Source organism: Centrocercus urophasianus, unplaced genomic scaffold (genome assembly GCF_019232065.1).
Source record: "Centrocercus urophasianus isolate 14NV4802_14NV808 unplaced genomic scaffold, USGS_Curo_1.0 seq_14, whole genome shotgun sequence".
NCBI classification, from domain to species: Eukaryota; Metazoa; Chordata; class Aves; order Galliformes; family Phasianidae; genus Centrocercus; species Centrocercus urophasianus.
Genome location: NW_024884586.1, coordinates 10847411 through 10870734, shown reverse-complemented (window position 1 = coordinate 10870734; position 23324 = coordinate 10847411). Strand labels below are relative to the sequence as shown.

Here is a 23324-nt window from a genome sequence, read left to right as displayed (position 1 = left end):
CTGAATTATTGATCCTCCCTCTTTATGTTACAGGTGAAGAATGTACCTTCAGGCCCAGCAGCTCTGACAGCCTCATCCACTTGTCAAACTGGGTTGAAACTGGAGAGTCAAATAGTCTTCATCTGTCTAATACATTCGTAGATGTGCTGTCTTAGCTATAAGATGTCTAGAACATGGTAATAATTTAATTAATAATCTAACTAATTGAGAAGTCTACAGTAATAATCAATTTCTCTGAAGAAGAAGAAAAAAACTGCTGTTTTCCTCCACTGATAACTGAACTTTCCTTCACAGTTCCCATAAAAATTAGTCCCAAGCCCTCTGCCTCTCAGCACAGCAGGGGCTGAAGGGGAGCTGGGGCAGACCTGGCTGCTGGGGCTGCAGAAAAAGCCAGAGAGGGGTGTTTGATGACCACACAACCAAGCACCTCAGGGAGCAGCGCTGAAAGCCACAGAAAAAGAGAGCTCAGGATGAGAGCTCTTGCTACTTCCCAGGAAATACTGCAAGCTCTACCTTGATATATCAATGCTGAAGTGGCTGGATAAAAAAATTAAAATAAATAAATAAATAAATAAATAAATTTCCCAAAGGAAGAGAGAGAGACATAGAAGTGAAAAGAGATGAACTCCTCCTTGTTTGTGTTGCTGGATTTCAGCAGCAGGACTTTCACTTCCACAAAACAGGAAAAGAAAAATAAAGAATGGACATGTGTGTTTTCCTCAGCAGGTAATTTCCTCTAGTAAGTTCCAGATCCAGCTTGAGAGACCTGGGGAGGGGACCTGCACTCCATAACCTCTTGAGGTCCCTTCCAGCTGCTGCAATTCTGTGATTCAAGCAGCCATGACTGGAGGCTGCTTTGCTGCTGGCCCCACTTGGCTCTAAGGCCTGATCCCACTTATTGCCTGACTGCAGACCTACTGAAACCACAGCAGAGACAGGAGGGCAGCAAAATAATGCTTATCTCACCGCAAGCAGCCTGAGGCTCCTCATGATAATGCTGGGTATCCCCTGCATTCCACATGCTTCCTATCTACCAAGCACAGGTGGGACAGAGGCGCTGCCACCTGCACCTGACACCCTGCAATCAGAAGGACAGCACCAACATCGGTTCTAGAAAGACACTCAGTTATTTGCACCTGTACCTGGCTCTCTCAGGAGTTAGTTATGGCTCTTTCCTTGAGGCAAAAGAAGATATTCCACTAAAATTAATCTGACTTACTAATTTTAATTGGCACTTGCTTGTTCTCTTCTCTCTGTTGATAAATACATAACTTGCATAATTTTTCCTCGCCCATACTTCTGCCTTCTTGGTGCTCTCCCTGATCCCATGATGTAGGTGGAACATAATCAAGATGCTCTGCATCATGAACACCTTCAGACAACCTGTGACCATGGATGGGATTTCCTGGGAAAACTCCAGCCCCATGATAAACCTCTGCTCTAGAACTGGGGAAGTTTGAAAGCAATGTTAAATAATCTTTAGTTCTGAGAAATAATTAATTCCTAGCACTATATTTTCCTCTTCTAGGGACATATGTTCATGCATGTGACATTTCCCTGAGGCAACCTCTTTCAGTTTTCATCCCCAGTGCAACTCCAAGAACAGACCTGGGTCTGACCCCTGCTCCTGTCATCTGACTTTACAAAGTGTTGATCCAACCAGCTTGGAGAAAGGGATCTTTTATCTTCAGGTAAGCCAATTCTGAAAGATCTGCAGGGCTGAGTGAGATCATAACAAGCCTCTGATTGTGAAAGTAACAGGGGAATATATTCTAAAAGTAGTAAGAGATTTATCTGAATAGCAGGCCCTTCAGGCACTAAGCGCAATTACATCATGGATATGGGCCAGATACTTCTCTCAGTTGCACTACACTCCTCTGTAAATCTAAAGCGGTGCTTTGAAGCTGCTTTCAGAAGCACATGCTGAGTTACCAAAAAAAGGAACAAAGTTTGTCCAGGAGCTCAGCCTATTAAGTGGTGAATGAGATACCAAAGGTGTGAAGCAGATGTATAGGTCTGGTCTGCAAGTTATTATCAAACTACATTTCTATGGGGTTTTTTGTTGTTGTTGTTTTTCTCACACTCCCTCTTTCCTCTTCCAGATAGCTCCACATCCTTTCTTTTAGTTATTTTCATGGCTACAGTTTATCTGTATGGTCTGAATATCCCCATACTGCTTTAGCCTGTCACAAATTTTACAAGCCACATGATAGTTGTCTAAACTGTACCATGGCACATATTTCAGTAGCATTACATTTCTTGTACTGTTTCCTTTCTTTCTTGTATTGAGAAGGCATGAGCAACAGAGCTAAGAAAGATAATTAAATTGCTATTTAATTTCTGCATTCGTTGTTTTGAATATTTTTATTCAATAAATCATTAAGAGATTATGTGAGAACAGGGCAAAATAATTTTTCTAGTAATAAGATTGGGCCTGATCCAAATCCGCATGAGTTAAAGAAAAGGCTCTTAGTTTATTCATGGACTTTGAGTGAAGGCTTAATCCCTCAGTCCTCAGCCAAGGAAACTCTTGCCGACTGTAACAAAAATTTGCTAGAGTAAGGAACGCGAGCATTTTTGTATTGATCTCAATAAACTATACACCATAAACAATAGTATTAATGAGTATTTAGGAAGTATATGCATAACAGATGGGCTAACAGAGCTCAACTGCAGCAGTAAACCATGCGTTTTTAACTTAAATACCGAGGTTTAACTGTTCAAAATGAATTCATTGCCTGAAATGCATTACAGCAATTGCTCACATAATTAGTATAAAAATAGTACCATCCTAAATCTGAAGGCCTCGGATTGAGTTTCTCATAAAAGCATAATAATTATGAACATGAAAAAAAATCCATATGAATGGATAGACGGAAGTGATAACATACTTGTCACACATGCAGTGTTTCTTTTAGAGAGTTCTTTGTATTAGTTTTAATTGGAAACTACATGAGTCTTACTATCTCTGTCCAAGGAAGCATCCTAAACTTGAGAAACCATGAAGCTCCTGCCCAGAGTCTTTCTCCTCCACTCTCTCCTGCTTTTCAGAAGTTCAGAGCATACAATCCAATAAACAATATTGCCTTCATGCATAGAAGCGGGTAATGTGATCTGTGTGGTCTGGAAAGTCATTTAAACGAGATTATATTGTTCACAGGGTGCAGAATAACCCCACTAGGAGACCACGAAGCAAAGAAGATAGAGCTGAGCGAAATTAATTGAGTTTCAGAACCTCCACCCGATGTCAGCAGCAGGTGTGAGCAAACCGCAGCGAGCAGAAAAGCCCTGCTCGGGAGATAACGCGGCTCAGCCACAAACAAACACCTTATCCTCACCGCCGTGTTTTCCTTGAGACCTTCCCACGGTCCGCGGTGATACCAAGGTGGAGTTTTAATTGGAGAAGGAGGGCGATTTTTCTTCTGAGGGCTCCTCCCACCGCCTCGGTATTTATTGCTCTACAAATTGCAACTTCCTCCTCGTTAGAGAAGCGGCTGCTGTAAATTACTGCTGCGCGCAGGGCAGCTGCTCAGGAGTGGAAATCACATCAGCTGCTTCCAAGCTGAATTTGGGCTAAACGAAGAAATAAATATTGTTTTTCTCTCGCCCCCTTTCCTTTTTTTAGGAGAGGTTTTCAAATGCGTTCATCTATTTCCAGTGTTTACATTTCTGTGACACCTGAAGAGCAATACGCATTGATTTGTCACGCAGCTCTTGGACACACCTACTCCTCTACGAGGGCAGCCAGCTAGGACCACCGGTGCTTTGTGTGCTTTGGAATCGGAGCACACGATAAGAATAAAAACATCTGTGTCAGATGTGCACGCTTTTACCCACTGGCTTGCTGGGGGAAACGCTGCTTTCGTGGCTTTCCCGTAAGAAAGCATAGAAATATGCCGTTAGCAAGATCAAGCTTTGGGAACCATAGACACCTATGATGTTCCATTTAAAATTACACGTTTCAAAGGAATTAATAGATCGTTATAGGCTGTAATTCTAGTGTAGTTACGTACGGTCTAAACCTTACTTTCGCCTCTACGTTAAGTAACAGACCCGAACTGCTCTCTGATTGTTACTTCGGGGCTACAAGGAGCTTTGGGGCATCATTAAAAATATTTCCAGAAAGAATCGGTAGACCACATCTGACGTCCCACCCTCTGCTAGAATCAGACCACATCAAAGGAACCCTTTTTGTTTTCCGAAATGGTCACCAGACAACTTAAAATATACAAGGGCAGGGTTATGTTTTATTGTATAGATGTCTGCCTACAGGAGAGCGACGTCAGGTTGCTGGCTATTCAGCGTTGTGCCGAGCGAGACGAGGTAGCTGCAGCCCTTTGATATTTTGGTAGAGGTCGTATTCATTTCATTTGAAAGGGACTCATTAATGACAGACCTGCGAGCTCTCCCCTCCCTAAGAAGCAGGGCACACACCGCTTGGGAAGCCTGGGGCGGAAAGATTTGTAGATGATGGTGCTAATTATGAAAATGTGATCAGGATGGAAGCTATTTGAGCAGAAGTCATTAACGCGTTACCCTTCCACCCACTGCTCTTTTGGGTTTATTACTGCGGTGGGAGGAGGATTTTGTGGGCTTGTTTTTTTTTCAGAGTGCTGATGAAAAAAGCCCTGCAAATCCAAAATGATATAACATCATCTGCGCATCTCCAGGTTGGAGAGATGCTGTCATCACCGAGAGTCGATACGCGGCAGTGCCGCTGAAGCATCTCCTCAAGCTCCGGCGTCCCTCGGGGGTTGAGGGGGGGTCTTCCCCTGTCCTATGGCCAGGCAGAGACCGCGGGTCCCCGAGGGGTGTGGGGAGGGGGGAGGCGGAGGGACCCGGCCCGGGGCAGCCATCCCCCCCACAGGCTGTGGGAGGGGGGCCGGAGCGGCTGCGTTCTTATTTTCAAACGGCCACAGAGCTTTATTTTCATTTCTATTTACTTTTCCTAAATAGACTGGAACCGCGTTAGTGCCTGGAAGCGGTACTGCGGGAAAAGAAAACAGCAATAAAGAATTAATTGTACAAACATTTCTCATTCCCAGATCCGACTCTCCCCGTGAGGCGGGGGCTGAACGGGTGGGGAAGAAAGGGAGGAAGGGGTGGCAACGGCGGAGAGGGGAGCTTGTGGGTTTTTATGTGTTTCCTTTTATTTCAGACGGCCCTGTAATGAAAAGCCTTTTAGCCTTGGAGAACTACTAAATATTGAGCGCAGCTTAAAGCAGGGAGGAAGGTCGCATCCCTTCGCTTATTTTCCCGCTAGTAAAAGCTTCCTTTTATTAACGTGTAAGAAAACCCTCTAGCTCTGCGTAGGAATGTCCTTTAAAATATTTTATAGACCTCTTCTTGTGCGCCGACAGCGGGAAAAAATTACATCGGTGAAGGTCAGGCAGTTGAATTCTGTCGTGCTTCACTTCAAAGGTGTATTTGCGTGCCCTGCGAGCACATTAATACTAATTATCGCCCAAACACTTCCCCAAAACTCCCACTGCCCATTTCAGATGCAAATCTAATTAACGAGCCGCCTTTGAGCGGCACGCAGGACCGCCGCAACGGAGAGAGATGTTGGACCTCTTGCCTTTCCCTCCATTTATTCCTAGGCGTGGGCAGAGGGTGCGCGGTAGCGAGTGCGGAGCTGCTGCAGCTAATGAGGCACCGGAGTTAGGAAAAAGGATTAGCCCCAGCCTCTTGCAAATGCATTGAGCACCCATGTAACAACATTTGCTTTCCGGCTGGGCCCCACTTTGTCGAAGTTAATTTAAAAGTGACCGCATCTTGAAAGACCTACCTAAATAGCGCGTGTTACTCGTAACTGGGAGTTGGTGGATTTAGGGATAGCTGTTTGCTTTCAACACCAAAGCGAGGAGGGGGAGTCCTCGAGTGAAAGCCACCGAGACGCTCTCCTCCCGGCTTTCTCATGCTCCCGCGTTTCCGAAAGCCGCCTAACCGAGGTGGTCGCTGAGGGCACCGGCGGCCGCGGGACTGCGCGGGAGGCGGCGGAGGCTGCGCGGCTTTTGCGCGGAGCGTAAGGCGGCGGCCGCGGGCAGCCCCCGCGCCGGGGGGGAGGTGTGCGTGGGGGCAGCGGGGATGCTGTGTAATTTTATCCACGCTGCACTCTGGGAGTTCACACGAGAGCGATACCTTTTGCCTCCTCTGCTTCGTATCAATTGGTCGCAGATCGGGCTATTGTTGCGGGGAGCCGCTTTTATTTCTATGCTCCGCCGGTCAGCTATTTCCCCGCAGCCTCCTGCCGAAATTCAGCGGGGCTCTCTCTCCCCCCTCCTTCTGCTCCTCGTGCCGTCTGTCTAGCTGGAAACCTAAGGAGAAAACTGAGCGCTGCTGCTCCATCTCACGCAAACAGCTGGGACTCCTCGGCGGCCTTCGCCGATGTCTATTGATTTAAGTAAATCTGAGACAGATAAAAGGGCCAGATCGGGGCCGATGATAAAAACTTGCCGATGCTTCGCCTCTGGACGCGGTGCGCGCCGTGCCGCACCGCCGCGCCGCTAGCCGGACGCCGTTAATGGGAGCCCCGGTGCCGCTCGCCCCGAGCCTCCACTCCCCCGCGGGCTGAGAGAGGCGGCCACCATGCCACGATGCTCGTGATCTGGCTCCTGCTTCTCGCCCTGCTGCCCGAGCCGCACGTCCCGGCCGCTACGGCCTCCCCGAGGGCCCTGCGGGATGCGGGGGGGCGCGGCGGCGTCTATGAGCACCTCGGGGGAGCGCCCCGCCGCAGGAAGCTCTACTGTGCCACCAAGTACCACCTGCAGATCCACCCCGGCGGCAAGATCAACGGCACCTTGGAGAAAAACAGCGTCTTCAGTAAGTACCGGGCGCACCTTTCCCCGGCCCGCTCCCCCCGGGCTGGGCTGCGCGGGGAGGGGGTCCCTCGCTTGGACCAATTGCGTCCTTCGCTGCGAGGATGCGGGCGATGCCGGGGACGGAGCGGGACGGGACGGGGCTCTCCCGCTGCTCCTCCCCTGCCCGGCGCCGCCGCCTCACCGGGGGCCCCGCGGTACCCTCCTGCCCTCGGAGGGCTGGGACCCGAGGAGCTACCCTCGCCCCACCGGGCTGCATGCAGCCCTCGGCCCTCCCCGTTTTGCCTCCCTCGGGCCGAAACACATCTGCCCCCTCCGTTAAGTGCCGGCGACGGCTGAGATGAAACGGGATATGCTGGAGCGGGGGCTTGGGCGAGGGTGGAGAGGGGGCCTGCCGCTGCCTCCGGGAACCCCCGCAGTCGCCCGTGGGCACAGCCCGGCCCCGCCGCCCCAGGAAGCGTAAATCCCGGCTGGTGATGGCACACAGAGATAGGGGGACCTCGGGGATCTGTCTGAAGTCCATAAAGGAAAACCACGATTTCCTAGAGGAAAACCCCCTCGTTATCAAAGCCCGGAGGAGACATCCTTCAGCGGCTAACCGGCGGCTGATTCAAAACAGCTGTACCGAAACCACCATAGCTCTCACGGACGAGGTTGGGCCAAGATGCAGCTCTGCAGATGGGACGGGGCCCTGGCTCTGCTCTGTCATTGCCAACAGGCAGCAATGGGTTTGGGTGTCAGGACCGTCTCTCACCTCCAAAATCTCATAGCCAGCACCAAGCTGTTGGACCACAGCAGGCAAACTGAGAGCGGTTGGAGCCAGAGAATGCTGTGCAGGCAGTACAGCATCCCCTGTGACATTTGTGCCTCTTTCAGCATCGTGGCACATTTGGTTGGGCACAGACATCTTGGCAGGTTGTGTGTCACCCTCACTTGTGATATCCTTTCAGTATTTGAGACCCCATCATTGTCAGCCTGAGACATTTCTCCCCTTTTAACTTGGCACAGGCAGTCATACTGTCCTTATCTGGAAGGCTACATCGACCTCCTAAAAAACAAGTTCCTTTCACAATTATATATGTGGCTCTAAAATGCTGTTTTACCCTCTGGAGACTCCAGCAAGGGCTTTGTCCTGAAATGGAAATCTTTGTGATGGGTTTCAGTAAGTCAAGAGCTCTTGTGTTCCTAAGCATTAAAGAGGATTTAAACTTTTCTATATACATATAGGATTAAGTGAACCTCTAGTTCAGTGTCAGATCTTTTTCATTTTTGAAAGAGTTCAATCTCAATCAGACATCTGAGGGTTTACTGTCAAGCTTGCCTCCCCACATCCTTGTTGTTTTGCATTGCTTCAGATAAGAGTCTTGTTTTGCATACTGCAGTATGGTCACAGTATGGTTTTGAGGTGAGCTAGCAATAGCTATGAAATCATACTGCACAATTAAGCAGCCATTCAAAAGTATCTCAGCAAATTGCATGTGATGGGGAGCAACAACATGTCTCATCTGTTTTTGTTTCTAGGCATCCTTGAAATAACTGCTGTTGATGTCGGGATCGTCGCTATCAAGGGCTTGTTCTCTGGCAGATACCTGGCCATGAACAAAAGGGGCAGGCTTTATGCATCAGTAAGTTTTGGTTAAAGCTTTGGCATACGTCTGCCATTTCCTTTGATGAGAGCAGGTTCAGTGGGGAACACGGATTTCTTACAGATGAATGTTTATAGAGATAAGATTTAATGTCTTAACAGTTTTCTCTCTAGGATCATTACCAGTAAGTGAGCAGTACACTTTTAAGAAGCAGAAAGAAGCTGCACTCTTACTTTCTAACTGCATTTACAGCCAAAAGCAAAAGAGTGTATTCAGCAAAAGTATTCCATGTGGCCAAATTTCTTGGGCAATGGATACACTGATAAACATTCTGGGGCCAACCTTGCAGTGCAGGACGTGTATCTCTACCCTGAATGCTGTCGTATTTGTATTCAACATCTGCTTTGGCTGCTGGCTGGGGATATAAATGTCAGATTAAGTATATCCAGAAGCAATTGAGCATCTCTGCTGCAGGAAACCAACCTACTGATGAGAGTTCCTCCACACAGAGCAGTTGGGCAGTGAAAGAATTAACGGGCTAAAAACCAGAGCTATAGCAAGGAAAGGGAGCGTTGAAAGTTGTAAGAAGATAAAGGTGAAAATAAACACCTTATCGCACTCCCTTGACATCTGTCCTGACCTCTGAAGCAATATCTGAGCTCTGCTGCCATTAACAGGAGTCTTGCCTTTTCAGCCCAGCCAGTGTTTCCACTCAGTGAATAAAATACTCCTGCTCAGACTTCTTTACACTCGGGGACACAAGAAGGTGTGTTAGCCATTGTGTATACTATGCACATTATCTATCTACTTGAATTTCTTCCAGCATCTTTGATTACACCCCCAGCAATCTTGTGATCTGCAACTGTGTAACATACGCACTGTGCAGTTTCTCTAGGAACCCTGCGGTAGAAAAGCAGATTTGAAGAGGGTGAAACACAGCTCTGTGAGATTTCCTTCCTCCAAACAGTCATTCTACGTAATTCTGTTGATTTGAACAGCATAACACATCCTCAAGTCACATGAGACTTTTCCTTGTGAATGCAACCTACTTAACACAATCAACTTGATCACCTCCCTGTTCTTATGTCTTTTACTCTGCCTTTCCAAGAGTGTCATCCTGATAGTATTTATAACCCAGATTCTGCAACATGCCCCATGTGACACCTGTTAAATAAAGGGGCTCTGTTTAAATATGATGGTTCTTTGCTGGCCCAGAGAACCAGGCAACAAATAATTTTGGTGAAGGAAAGTGCATTTGAAGTAGGACCAGGGCATATTGGATCTGCTGTGACAGAGCTAAGTCTGCTGCTATGCCTTCAGCTAATATTCTAGTTAAATATGGGCATATTTTTCAATGGATCTCCTCTGTCAGCCAGAGTCAGCCCCAAAGATATGAAAGGAAAGGATGAATTCTCAAGTTCTTTTTTTATCTTTATCTCTTTCTTGTTCAAAATAGGTATTCCTCCAGGTTAATTTAACTGAATTAAAATCAGAGTGAACAAATTCTGAACAAACAGACCCTATCATAAAGCGGAGAAAAGCCAGAAAAGTCTTTTTTCTAGGACTTCTCTCTGCAGCCTGAGAAAAATTACATCACCCTGAAGTTTGTTTAGCCATTGTATACCAAAGAACATCAGCTATAGTTCCTGTACAACCCAAAAAGATAATTTGCTTTTCCATCTCATGTTTGAGACAGTCTGTTTCAAAGCTGGAGGGACAGTTCAGGAAATGGTTCTTCCATTTGTGCTTTTGTCACGACAAAAGCAAAGGAAGAAGGCTAAGCTTAGGAGAAAGGTTTTAGGTTTTCTTGCCTAGAAAAGCTGACCAACTATTTCATATGTGTTACCATGCCCGGAGCCTGCACAGGTGCTCTTTTTGAAATAAGTCTGACTTGTCTGGGGATAATGAGACAGGGAGCCTCTACAGAAAGGAACTGGAATAACTCAGTTATCCCTTGGTTCACAAACGTCCCTGTGTCAATAAATTGAGCTTGTTTAATCTGCAGGACTCCTTTATGTCCTGTAGCAGATTGTGATAATCCTCAAGGTTTATCCTCTGTGATAAACCCTCTACAGACAGATCTGAGGGAGATAGCAACAGGAATCCACCTACATATGGCAGTTGCATGGGCTCCAGCACCACAGCATATGAAAACCTTGTCCTCACAAGGAAGGGCACTTCCGTTTTACAGCTGTGAAACTGAGACATGTGGAGTCTTTTAAAATCATGTTAAATGCCTATCAGAATTTCTGGGGAGTGAACAGCATTAAAGGCATGCTGCTAATGGAGCCTACAGCTTTTATGGTCCAGTCCAGCCATCTGTGCCCTCTGCACATCCTCCAGAGAGGCATTTCTCAGGGAAAACTTTCACAGAGACCGTGACAGCAGTTCCTCTATGCCTTACACGTGTTAAGATGCTGAGGTCTTCATCGCACCATGCAGCAGAAGTGGTTCTGTAGTTAAGAAAATGAAGATGTACAGTGTGGGAGGTCCCTTATCTGCACTGCTCCAACTGCTCCCACAGAGGGGGAAGGCGTTCCCCATGCCAGGCTCTTGTACTGCCTTCCTCTTATTCTCAGCTGGGAGAAAGTTGGAGAGTTTTGACAGATCCTGTGAAATGTGAGCAGTCAGGATGGACGTGTACTCTTCATTATAGCTTGTGATAATGGAGCAGCCTAGCATTTCAGAGCAACACAAGTGGACAGGGGACTTCCATTTTGTGATGCTGAAATAAAGAGGTTTCATAAACATGTTGTTTACAGCTCAAAGCATTGCAATAAATTGGATTATCAGACTGTGGGTATATCTAGATAATGGTATACCAATTAAAGAGCCATGCTAAACTACAGGCTATTTCATGTCAAATGTGGCTCTAACCTTTGCCTATAACTGATTAGAATCATGCTTTGACTTTAGTTCAATCTGGTAGAGGTAAGAGAGCTATTACCTGAATAGTCTTTCTTAATCATTGTCATGCTTGTTTTCCAGGAGAACTATAACACAGAATGTGAGTTTGTGGAGAGGATTCATGAACTGGGCTATAACACCTATGCATCCCGTCTATACCGGACTGTACCCAGCGGAGCCAGCACCAAGCGCAAAGCCAGTGCGGAGAGACTCTGGTACGTCTCAGTCAATGGGAAAGGACGACCCAGAAGGGGCTTTAAAACACGCAGGACACAGAAATCCTCTCTCTTTCTGCCCAGAGTATTGGATAGCAAAGACCATGAAATGGTCCGACTGTTCCACACAAATGTGAGATACCGAGAGAGCATCCTGAAGCCTCCCAGTAAGAACCAGAGGAGAAGGAGAGGACGCTGATGGAGCAGGGACAGCTTGTGTTGGAACTGGAAGTGAGCAAGTCCTCAAAATACAATTAGAAGAAACTAACAACGGTGACTGTATGGCAGGAATTAACACAGGCATTTTTATACAATGTGTAATATGATCCAACATATATTGCTTACTTATAGATCTTTTAGAATTATTATGCGTCGTAAGAGAGACATGAAATGAGATAAGGCACATTACAATGTAATTTAGTTCGATGTAATAACTATGTCAACAGCTTTCACGTTTTTCTCTTCATAAAAAAGTAATTTTAATTACTAGTATTTTCATTCTAACTTGCCATAGAATCCTATCTAAGTGACCTACCCTCCAGATCATAAGAACACTGCACACATACCAATTCTGTGTCTATGAAGAAAGCACAGCACCTTCATGACTCTTTTAGCAGTTGCTCATAAAAGGCTACACTACTATTTTTATGGTATACAGGGATCAAAAAACTCATTTATTTTGTAACTAGCATATATTTATTTTTATTATGTGATCAACCAGTATCACTTACACTTTTTCCATGACCATTCAGGAAACCTGAAGTTGTAAGTTACTTTAAATATACCAACAGACCTACATGTTACAAGGCTATTTTGAATTTATTTAATTTAAAAAAAAAAAAAAGTTTTGATCTCATCATTCAAATGAATGTTGATATAGTGGCATTTGCATTGGCTTTAGCAGTATATATCTGTTTAACATTAAACAGGATAAATCCTCTCCTAAAATAGTACTTGAGTACTACCAGAGAGCTGAGTTTGTGGTATTGACCAAACACACGACATGGAAAAATTCAGCACTGGGGATGACAGTCTTTACCAAATACTCTTCTTTAGCTAAGATTTCTACACTAAGTTCTAGTTCAAGGTTAAATATATTTTAACAATTTGGGGAAAAAAACAAAAACAGTCACATCAGACATTCAAATCTATAGCTGCTACGTTCTACTTTTCCATCCTTTTTAAATGACTGTTATTTTCATGACGTGATCCTATATGGACAAATGCAAGTCTAGATAGGGATTAATGAGGGATTCAAAACTTTTACAAGATTCCACAGCACAAAGTTAATTTTGAACAAAGGGGTAAGCTTCAAAGTTTTCTTTTCACATCCCAGAGATGACAGAACAATGGGAAGATTTAAATGCACTTGACAAACACAAATAATGATAATCATGGTAAGATCTGCCCTTGTGCTCTTCATATCCTAGAATTCGTCCCTGACACAGCACAGTTGGAAAATAAGTTGAAATAAGCATTCAATCTGAATTGGACAAAAGATTTGTAAGCTAAATATGACATTAAATGGAAACAGAGAGATGCAAATCCCACATGAAGACATATTATCATGGAGGTCTTCTTGTGGGCTATTTACTGAGTAACTGTAAGATATTTAAAAACCAGTTCCATAACTAACAGAAGAATTTTGTGAAGGAGAGTTTTAAAATGAGTCTGTAAGATGAGCTTACAATGTCTAGTAAGCATAGATATAGAACTGCCTACATTCCTAAAGGTTAAGACCTGAAGGTATCTTTATATCAACAACTATATTCTGTTTTACTTCCACCTTTGTACCTTTTCGTGATATTCCAGCAACAAAAGAAACTGTGTCCGAATAAGGAAGTAAAAATTCTTCTATATCCGCCTGCCTAAAACACATGTAAAAAGATACTAAAATAATGTACATTAAATAACATAATATGCTGCACACAGAATAGATCTTAGCTGAAAAAAAGTACAGGCAATGGTGAACCACTTTCCCAAATTTTCTTACCTTTGCAAAATAACAGGAAATGGTGATGAGATCTGCACAAAAGTCATCAAGCATCACAATGCTGCCCAGGGAGGTGGTGGAGTCTCCTTCTCTGGAGATGTTCAAGACCTGCCTGGATGCCTACCTGTGCGACCTGCTGTAGGGAACCTGCTTTGGCAGGGGGGTTGGACGCGATGATCTCTGGAGGTCCCTTCCAACCCCTACAATTCTGTGATTCTGTGATTCTGTGATGTCTTCTACACCAGGAACCAGCAGAAGATCTGTGCAAAGAAACAAAAAGAGGATGAAAAAGGCACAAAAGAATTCAAATCTTCTGTTTTGCTTACTCTCCCATGAACCACACAAGCTCCAAACTATAGCAGGATTCACAGTGTCCTTTGAGAGTTGGTTCAATCAGTGAAGGAAGTTAGATTTTGTACCCTATTTGCCATGGGTGTTCTGGCAGCACAGCACTGACTATGCTGTGCTACCCTCTGTCAGCTCAGCATTTCTCTTCAGGTTACTGGAAAAGACGAACAACCCAAATAGGCAGAAAAGAAATAGGGACATAGACAGCCTGACAGCTCTGAAACACCAAATCAAAGTATAGGAAAGTGTCAGTAACTGCAAATTGCAGAGGGAAAGACAACCTATGGCTGAAGATCAAAAACTTTTTTCCTCACATCTGATTTCTGATATTCAAGGAGGCTATTTTTGTTTTTGGACACTTTTAGACCTGCTCCTTCCCAATCAGCGAGAATAACCAGATCCATTCTCAGCTTTCTCCCTTGCAAAAAACAATGTACCAGATTCGGTATTTTTTGATACAAGCCTGACTGCCTAAAGAGAAACAACAAATTATTATATCCCAAGATGCAAAGACAGCATCTTAATACCAGATCCAAGTCCCTTTTCTACCAGCATGTAGTCTTCACTCTTAGCTTTTCTCAAGGGGATATGATGTATTGACCAGTTCTTTTGCTTTTTTGTCTCTGTTTTTACCAAATTTTTTTCATCTTTCCCCCCCCCACCCCCCTTCCCTTCTACCTCTCTTTTATAGGTGCTCAAACTACACTACAGGAAATTATTGCTATAGGTGATATGGGAATTCCTTACTCCTGTCTTCATCACATACTTGTAGAAGGATTATTCTGAGCACCTTCCAAAGGAAACTGCAATGAAGTTCAGTTTAAGATACAAATTCTATCTATATCCCAGTTACAGTTTTCAAGCCAACAAATTCTAAAATACTGGCACTGAAAAAAAGGAGAGGGTAGACAAAAGGAAAATAATTAACTAGTGAGACTCAATGGTATTTTAACTACTGAGAGTAAGTGATGATTTTCACATCAATTTAAAGCTTTTTTTTTTCTTAGACATTCCTAGAATTTTTCTTTGCTCAATCTCCATGTAGCAATTCAAAGGGGATGGCTTTGGGATGTAACTGGTTTTTTTTTTTATCTTCTGAGAAATATTATTGCTCCTGTTGAAATACTTTTCACTACAGATATTCATTACTTAATATTCTTTTACCAGCCTTGAATTCCACAGTTCCCAAACATTGACAAGCTGAAATTCTATTCACAGTAATTATATGGGTTGTGTGATGTATCATGTTTTATTTCTTTGGACCAGGACCTGATGGAATAACTTAACAGAGTTTCCATACACAAGCTTCATTCTCCTGTGTGGTGCTGTAATTAATGACTTCAGTTCTGCAGTAAAGTTGACAGAATTCAGAGTTGCACCAGCTGAGGTGAATGAGCTGAGACAACATGGCGACTCCTCACTGGAGTTTTTCAGGTAGTTAATAGGGACAAAAAGCGTTTGAGTGTCCTGTCTGATGCAGTCACCATCTCAAACAGATTACATGGAGTCTGATCCATGGCTTTCCATTTATATCCAAAACTTTTTTTTTTTTTTTTTGCTCATTTAGTCCTTTCTTTAGCCCATCACAACACTCAAACTGCTCAAAATTTCATCCAAATTGTCTGGTCTTTGGTTATGATGTTAGTATTTATATGGCTGTCTGTTCATAAAACACAGCAGTTTTTTTTTTTTTTACAAATTACTCCCCCATATTGAATAACTATGTATTTCCCTACTCATTCACACATTTTTCTCCTCTCTCTTTACATGGATTTTCCCTCTAATTGAGAGTCATTCCTCTTTCATTTTGAAATTCTTTGTTTCACCGCTTGCTATAGGTCTGACACTCTTTTCTACAAACACTGCTACCATGTCACTAGTTTTCTTCACCACGAATAGCACTGCATTTTTACTCAAAAACTGCTCTATGTTTGTACCACTGGCACTTAGAAGAGACTAGTGATGTTTCTCAAGGTAGTATTATTTATTTGCAAGGAACACATCAATTTTGTTTTCCTCAGTCACCACAAGCTGTGGTGGACTTTATTGTTCAGACTTTTAATGACAATGCCTGGCTCAAAGAACTCTAGTTCAGATCTTTGCTTCACACATTTTTGTGAGTTCTCTGATTTCCTGCTTTCTTCCCTTATGGTTTCACTTTGTTTTCTGTTTTTCTTCACAGTTGTACAATCCTCTGCAAAACAACAAGCAGATAAATCCTTCTGACCACACATGCCTTTGTTTTAGGTGGTTGCATGGACCTGGATATATTAGTTCAACCAATTAGTTGGCAAGGCTGAACTGTTTCTTGTAATTGTCTGGATTAAGGATATGGTTATTCCTCCAGCTTTCAGAAGGTTTATTCCCATCCAGAACAGTTCAGGCTGAAAATAATCTAGAAGGCAAAGCTAGTATAGATGCCACTGATATTAGTCATCAAACACTTGATTCTCAGCTTCATCATTAAATATGAGTTTAGAGAAGCAATCAAGTGAACATATTTAGAATTGCAGCCAGGCAGGGCAATGTGAGACATCACAAATTAGCAGCATTGAAAAACTTTGAATTCTAGCTAAAACCTTTCCCATGTGCACCCCACTAAGCACTGAAGACTAGAATCTCCCTCTCTGATGATAACCTCAGAAAATAATGCTGTTAATGATGACAATGAAAGCTTTGAATCTTAGAGATAACCTTTCTTTTATATAAACCAGAAGATTCTTCATATCTGTATGGATATGTATTGCATATGTATTTATTGTTTTCCTCTGAAAAAATATATAATCAATTGCATTAAAAATAAGAAATAATTTCTTTGGCCTCAAAAAATCAGAGTACTGGAACAGAGTTGTTTACAGTGTACCTCTCTGAAAACATATTGAAACAAATTCAGCCAAACATGTCTAAGTTATGCAATCATGAAACTACCAAAAGTAATATACACACAACAAATAAGTTACATCTGAGTTCTCAGAGCAAAGTATATTCTCTATATTTTTACACTCCCAGAATTAAAATGCTTTCATTTTATCCATCAGTATTGTACTGAAGGCCTTGTTAAAAGAGACTTTCAAGTGGGACAAATGTTTACTCAGTGTGCACGCAGAACTGTTTTCTTAAAGCTAAATGTTTGCAAGGAATCCAGTGTGCCATTCTATCAAACTGATTTTGAAAAGAGTTGCTGTGATCTACTTATCAAACCAATAACACGTGCAAAAAGAGACCTTACCACTAACTCTTCATCTCCTTTTGAAATGCAACCAAGTTTTATTGGTAATAAATATAACAACTTTCTACTGGTCACAAAACAGTATTTTTACTGGTAAAATGCACCAGCCAAGAAACACGCAAGTGAAACACAACATATGGTGGGATGAAACGCATAAACTCCTGCCAGTATAAATCTACCATGTTAGAATATATGAGGGTCATATAATCCCTTCGGATTCCGCAGACAAGACTCTCAGGTTTGAGTTTGAGCTTCAAGTTTTGTTGCAATGATCTGAGTCAGTGTTGTGGTCTGAGATGAATTGGTGTCTACCTCTACACTTCATTTTATTGACTTCAGGATGCGGGGACTAATGTGGCTGCGGGCATCAAGAGTTGTAGCAGTCCTACTCTCTCTGTGGGGACACCACTTTGTGTCATTTGTTGAATCCCAACATATACTACTACATCCTCTAGACGTTAAGAAACTGATGTAAGATGGCCCCAGTCAAACCTTGGTCACTTCTGGTCTTTCAGGCATATCACTACAGCTGTACAAGGAATTGAAAGATAATTTTTCCTGTGTTCCAGTAATGCCATTTAAAAAGAAAACAAACATGGATCCTTAACTTTTGCTACAGACTTTTTTTTTCCCTCACAACTGAGGGATGTTTGGAGTCTTCTATAAATGCATGTGATGAACAAATTGGGGCCCACGTGAGTAAAATTATTATTTCTTTGTAAGTAAAAGATGCCTTGGTTTTTGGATGCACTGTTCCTTAGATGAGAGCACTCACCATAACCTTAATGCTGGGAAGGCTTATTTCAGCAGCAAGAATTAGTAAAAGAAAGAAAGAAAGACTGAATACCCATGCTAATTCCCTAGGGCAAACTGGGAAACACGTACCCCTGTGAGAACTAAAGAGCACAGCAGAACTGAATAGCTTGAATAAGGTAGCAGTTTCTTTAGTTCAAAGATTTCTGTTCTTCCTTCTTGTATTTTTACTGATGAAATCTTTTGTAAATAGGGAGAAAATGTATTGAACTGATTTATATATATATATTTTTAAAGCTATAATAAATAGTTCCTTTGAAGTTTGCAGTGGTGCTCAAGTTCAAATGTCTCCTGTTTCCTTTCGGAAGGTTTGAAGGATTTGGTAAGGTGAAAAAGCAGGTCTAAAATTAAAGCACAGTTGATTGTAACTGTCCTCCTTTGTGAGCATTTGCAGGCCACCTCCAAATTTAGACAGTTAAAGAGAACTCTATCCTGTTTTAGTTCTGCAATAGTTAGGATGCCACCACTGCATAGCAGAAGACTTTCTGAAATCCAGGGTGCATCCCTTTTCTGAACACAAAAACAAGCTCAGAGTGTTCACTTTACATAGTAAAGAAAGTCTTGTGCTTTCCTACAGTGACAACACTGAGGGCTGCAACATTGTCTATTGTAGTCTGAACCATTTGGATTTGAAGACTGCCATTTACCTATGAGTAGAATTCAGAGATATCTCAATGTTAATGAAAGAAGTAAGAAGGAAGCTATCGATTGAGAGACTTTTCAAAGAAACAGTCAGCAGGGAGAAGAGAGAATCACCCAGCTTTCCAATAAGGGACTGACACCAAAGGGCTACATCCACAGTGCTCATTGATGGTAAGAGTGAGCAGAAGCCTTGTCTGGCTGCAGCCATGCACTGCTCAGAGACCCAGAGCAGAGAGCTCCTCATGTGCTAACACCTTCCTGAAAACGTAAAAGAGAATAACAGAATGGGGAGGTACAGCTCAATCAAGTGCCTGATGCAGGATTAACTACCAAAGGAAAAAAAACCCAAACAACCTAACTTGTTTGAAATTTATATTTATCTTCTGAAATTATTCCTCATGTAAATTTTTTTGAGGGAATAAATAGGCTTACTCATAAAGTAGTACCAGAATCCAAAATTTTCAAATAACCCATTAAATAGAACTCCCCAGAAAACACGACAGCAGAACAAGGCTTCACCTTCCTTTCACACCCCTACTAGGAAAAGTCACACTACTGTTACTTTACGCAGCCAGAAATGATGCAGTCTGAAAGAAGACTTTGGGCGATCTTTGAGATGATGGTGCTAGAAATTAGGTGACACTACCCAACACAGCAAAGTTACTTTATGACTGCAAATATTTGTTTTGCAACGCTCAGACTACAGAGTCTCATGGGCATGTGTTGCTCAGACTATGCAACTAACTGAAAGTTATCCATAAATCCTTAGACATTTTTTCATAGCAACATGGGTCTAAAACTATGGCAGCAGAAACTGAGTTTATTTGTGTCCCATAGTCAGTCTGCCCAGAGGATCTGTTGGCCATTTTCAGTAGCACACACAGAAAGAAAACCCACTGGATCAGATTAACCATTTATTAGCCTAGTTCTGAACGATGAGTACATCACATCTCCAGAGCTTTACTGCAAATGCATTTCAGAAATAGATGTAGGAATTTGAGCTGCTCTCAGATCTTCCCAAAGGGGAACTAAGACTTTTCAGAATTGAGTTTTTCCTTTTTTAAAGCAACAACAACAAAATCAATAGTGTTTCTTAATGTCAAGATGTCAGGGTGATTCTGTCTTTATTGGACAACTCAACCCAACAGCAAATTTCTAGCCAGAGTCAACTCCTTTCTCCTTAGTTCTCCATAAAGACTCATGGCTGCTTGCTGTGCATCGCCAAGGATCTGCAACAAACCCACTACTCAAATGTTTCTGAAACTTGATCTGGGGGCAAATCTAAGGCTTCAGCTGCTGGAGGGTATGAACTTGTGGCCTAGGTTTCATTTTGTAACCTTTGGAGTTTGTGACTATGCAGAGAGATTCGAGGGCAAGACAAAAAAGAAATGGAGTTTGATCAGGTTTAATAAATACTTCCTGGGGAAAAGTGAAAGGAACCCAACCTAACTTTCTTTTAATACATCTTTCTAATGGATTGGGATGGACTCCTGCTCCATAATTCAATAAGAGGCAAGATTACATTGCTGTAAAACTTAATATTGATTCTTGTTTTGAACTCTAACAAATTTTGTCTTCTCTACCAAGAATGATAAATAAGAAAGCTTTTTTTTTTTTTCCCCCAATTATAGTTTCACATATAAACCTTTATTCTAGCTCATGCCACATTCTTTATAATATTCTTATCGTGTTTTTAGCAAGAGAAAATAATCCACATTTATAAAACAAAAAGATTCTTCTAAAACAAAATTAACCCTTGTAAAATAATAGAATTAATAAAGGATAGGTGTGGAATTAAATTTATAAAGTGTGTTTGAACACTGGAACAAGACTGACTTAATTTTGAAACAAAAAATTCATACTTTTTCATATATTTAGACTAGTAAAGTATTAAAGAGTTGTAAAACTGTATGCTCTACTTTGGTGACATGTATACGTTTGCACTTGGAGACCCCGTTAGGAGACAAGTTCATGGCATGTCAGAAAACAAGGAGATGAGATACAGGAACATTGCTGGAGCACCCGACGCCAAGCAGTACACCATGACTGTGGTCCAAGGCACCAGCCCTGGGCACAGCCCTACAGCCGGCAGAGGGAGCAGAGGCTGTCTAGCCCTGGGCAGGCTTTGTGTGAGGCAGTGGGAAATCAAAACAAACCACGTGCAAAGCCGGGAAACAGGCTAATGTCATCCTCAGCAGGAATCGTGACTTCGCAAGAGTATGTGAAATAGAAACTGGTATTACATTTCAGGAACTTGGCTCAACTCTCCAACCCTGTTGCATTTGAGCTGATGCTCCAATTTAATGCTTGTGGAAAAGATGGATTTTCAATTAATTCTACATTTCAGGGAGGAGTAGTGGCCACTTTTCTAAGGAGAAAGTAGTGGCCAGTAACATCCACAAAGTTACAGTAGCCCTGTGATATTTCTTCCTCCTTTCAACACAAGTATTCAGTGCAAAGATAAGTTCTGCTTTTCTGATCAATTCTGTGCAAGCTTTTGTATGCCTTTGCTACAATTGTGAGAGGAAAAATAGTTTTGGACCAGCCATATTAATTTCAAATTGATTTAATGGGTCCAGTTACCGAATCTGAGCATCTAAGGTTTTGAATAACTGAGATACTTTTCAATGTAAGCAATAAATACCAGAGATAGAACTGTATTATAAGAAAGAGAGACAATGACTGAGCTTTGGATAATCAAGATTCTAGTTTGTATCGTGTGTACTTTGGCAGCAGCTGATTCCTATAGGAATAAAAAAGTAAGAACACGTGCAAACTGTAGAATGACACCGCTGCTGTGACCTCGTCAACAGCTTCAAGGTCGTCATCAGGAGAGTCTTTAGCTTTTTTTTTTTCCTGCCTGGTTGCACGTGAGTTGCTAAGATTTATTACAATGATTGCAAGGGAACACCTGCTAATAACAAAAGATTCCAGGGAAATTTCAAGTGTTTTGTCAAGGTGAAACTACATCATTTACACCACCTTCAGGAACTCAGCCCAACAGACTACAGACTGGTTTGCACTATTTGTAATGCTCTAAAGTAGAAACTTTTGTTCTCTGGGCAAGTTTACCTGTGTCTAAAAAGAGCAACGTCTTACTTCCTATGGTTGCTGATCCATACCCTGTGTTAGGGCCACATCTTGGCTGAGGTCAATTGGCATTCCAATTGTTGTTGGCTTTAGTGAAACTATGCAGGTTTACAGCAGCTAAGCACTTAATCAGGTGGCTCAGCACTGCCTGAAAGTATCAAGAATTAAACTTAGGGAACTTACACTAAAGTCTTGTAAGATGGAGGAAAAAAAAAAAAAAAAAAAAAAAAAAAAAGTGATTTTCCAGAGAATTTTGCTGAAATCTGCTATGCTTCTTCTTTATCCATGTTGCAGTGTTCCTCCCCTACATCATCGTTTTATTTTCAGCTCAGCAATTCTCTTTTCTTTGAGCGATGAAACACTGTCTGCTTTTCAAGACTAATATACGGCCCTTGAGTGAAGGCAAGGCTGTGATTCAAATCAAGAGTTCTGTTGACACTATAATCCTCCGGAGCACAGCTGGAGCATTTCATGAACAGTAGAAAGACCCTCAATTGATTTACTGCCTTGGTATTCAATCAGGAGTCCATGTTCTGTGTCTTAGCTGCACCACACAAAAAATAACTCAGTGAAATTCTAATTACGGCATATAGCTACTTGCTAACTTGTAAGAGAAGATTTGTTCTATATATGAGATGCTGCTGCTTTTATGGATTCTCCCCTATTTTTATAGCAGGAGAGCCTCAGGTTCTTTGGGCCATAAATGGGATATGCACAGAAGTTGCTTCCCGGCCATTCCAAGCAGAAGGCTGAGCAGTTGATGGCAGGAACTTTCATGCCTCTTCCTCAGCCTCTGCACCTTTTCTTTGTATTCCAGTCTTTATGACTTTGCCTATCCATAACTATCCCCCAGGCACAGAGAAATCATTCCTGCTCCCATAAGATCCTGCAAAGGAGATCCACATCTCCAGTTTTCGCTGTGCTGGTCCCCAGTCACAGCACGCATGAGAGCAATTTCCAAGTCGTGCTCTTTCTTGGCTCCCCCCTCATTCCCAGTGAGGGAGCACACGCTGCCAGCCCTAAAAACCTGAAGATGAGAGTTCCCTAGATTGTTTCCAGCTTGCAGTGTGAGCCCTGCTGAATGAATAGCACTTCCAGTATTTTGGGGGTGGTGACTCACAAGAAAGTTATGAGCACCCCCCTAGGAGGCTGTCTGAAGCCCCTGGTAAGAAGTATTCTGATTTTCCTGTTCTCATTGTCCGGGCTGCCTGCAGATATTTGCACACATCTTGAACACAGTCTTCTCAACTCATTGTCCAAGTAGCAAGCTGTACCCTAAGAGGCAATAGAACATTCCTAGTTTGTTTTGTTTTGTTTTTTTTAATCACTCCTATAAAAATGGTTGGAACATACAGCCATTCACCACTGCAGGTATGAAAGTGCCACCAAGAGCTAAAGCAAGTGATGCTCCTGAATACCTTTCACTTACGTAACTCCCTATTAATTCCAGTGATAACTCAGGCAGCTGAACTCCCTGAAAACTCTAGGGAGTATTTCTTGGCAGACCCAGTATCAAGTATTCAGTCTTATTTTTCAGTGCACTTCAGAAAGTGCATCAGAAACTTTATAGAGGCTCTCAAAAAAAAACATGAAGTAGCCAGAGGTTGTGCCTCCAAGTATTTTAAATTTTAATTAATTTATTAAAAAAAAAAAAAAAAAAAAAAAATCAGAAAAAAACAGGCA

At 42.5% G+C, this 23324-nt stretch overlaps 1 protein-coding gene and 2 long non-coding RNA genes across 10 annotated transcripts in view; 1 reads left to right on the top strand and 2 right to left on the bottom strand.

Annotated features, from left to right (window-relative positions):
- LOC122158137 overlaps positions 1-13645 on the bottom strand; it is a 62507-nt gene extending 48862 nt beyond the window's left edge. For 5 of the 6 annotated variants that reach the window (XR_006168140.1, XR_006168144.1, XR_006168145.1 and 2 more), the window contains exon 1: positions 13520-13645. This is a non-coding gene — a long non-coding RNA (uncharacterized LOC122158137). Of the gene's footprint in view, positions 1-46; positions 167-13519 lie in introns of all 6 variants that reach the window. The other variant, XR_006168141.1, reaches the window with a different exon arrangement.
- FGF3 (fibroblast growth factor 3) lies at positions 6597-11725 on the top strand. The gene is made up of 3 exons (XM_042814568.1): positions 6597-6822; positions 8340-8443; positions 11393-11725. The coding sequence occupies exons 1-3, from the start codon at positions 6597-6599 to the stop codon at positions 11723-11725; spliced, it is 663 nt and encodes a 220-aa protein (XP_042670502.1).
- Positions 13646-13687: 42 nt separating the features above from the next.
- Positions 13688-23324, bottom strand: part of LOC122157882 — a 34397-nt gene continuing 24760 nt past the window's right edge. For all 3 annotated transcript variants that reach the window (XR_006168040.1, XR_006168041.1, XR_006168042.1), the window contains one exon: positions 13688-13779. This is a non-coding gene — a long non-coding RNA (uncharacterized LOC122157882). The remainder of the gene's footprint in view (positions 13780-23324) is intronic.

What these genes read in the sequence shown, in the direction of transcription:
- FGF3 (XM_042814568.1), top strand. Translation starts at nt 6,597, where the DNA reads ATGCTCGTGATCTGGCTCCTGCTTCTCGCCCTGCTGCCCGAGCCGCAC. An exon ending in GGAGAAAAACAGCGTCTTCA is followed by an intron (nt 6,823 to 8,339) that starts GTAAGTACCGGG and finishes TTTTGTTTCTAG; the next exon opens with GCATCCTTGAAATAACTGCT. An exon ending in GGGGCAGGCTTTATGCATCA is followed by an intron (nt 8,444 to 11,392) that starts GTAAGTTTTGGT and finishes CTTGTTTTCCAG; the next exon opens with GAGAACTATAACACAGAATG.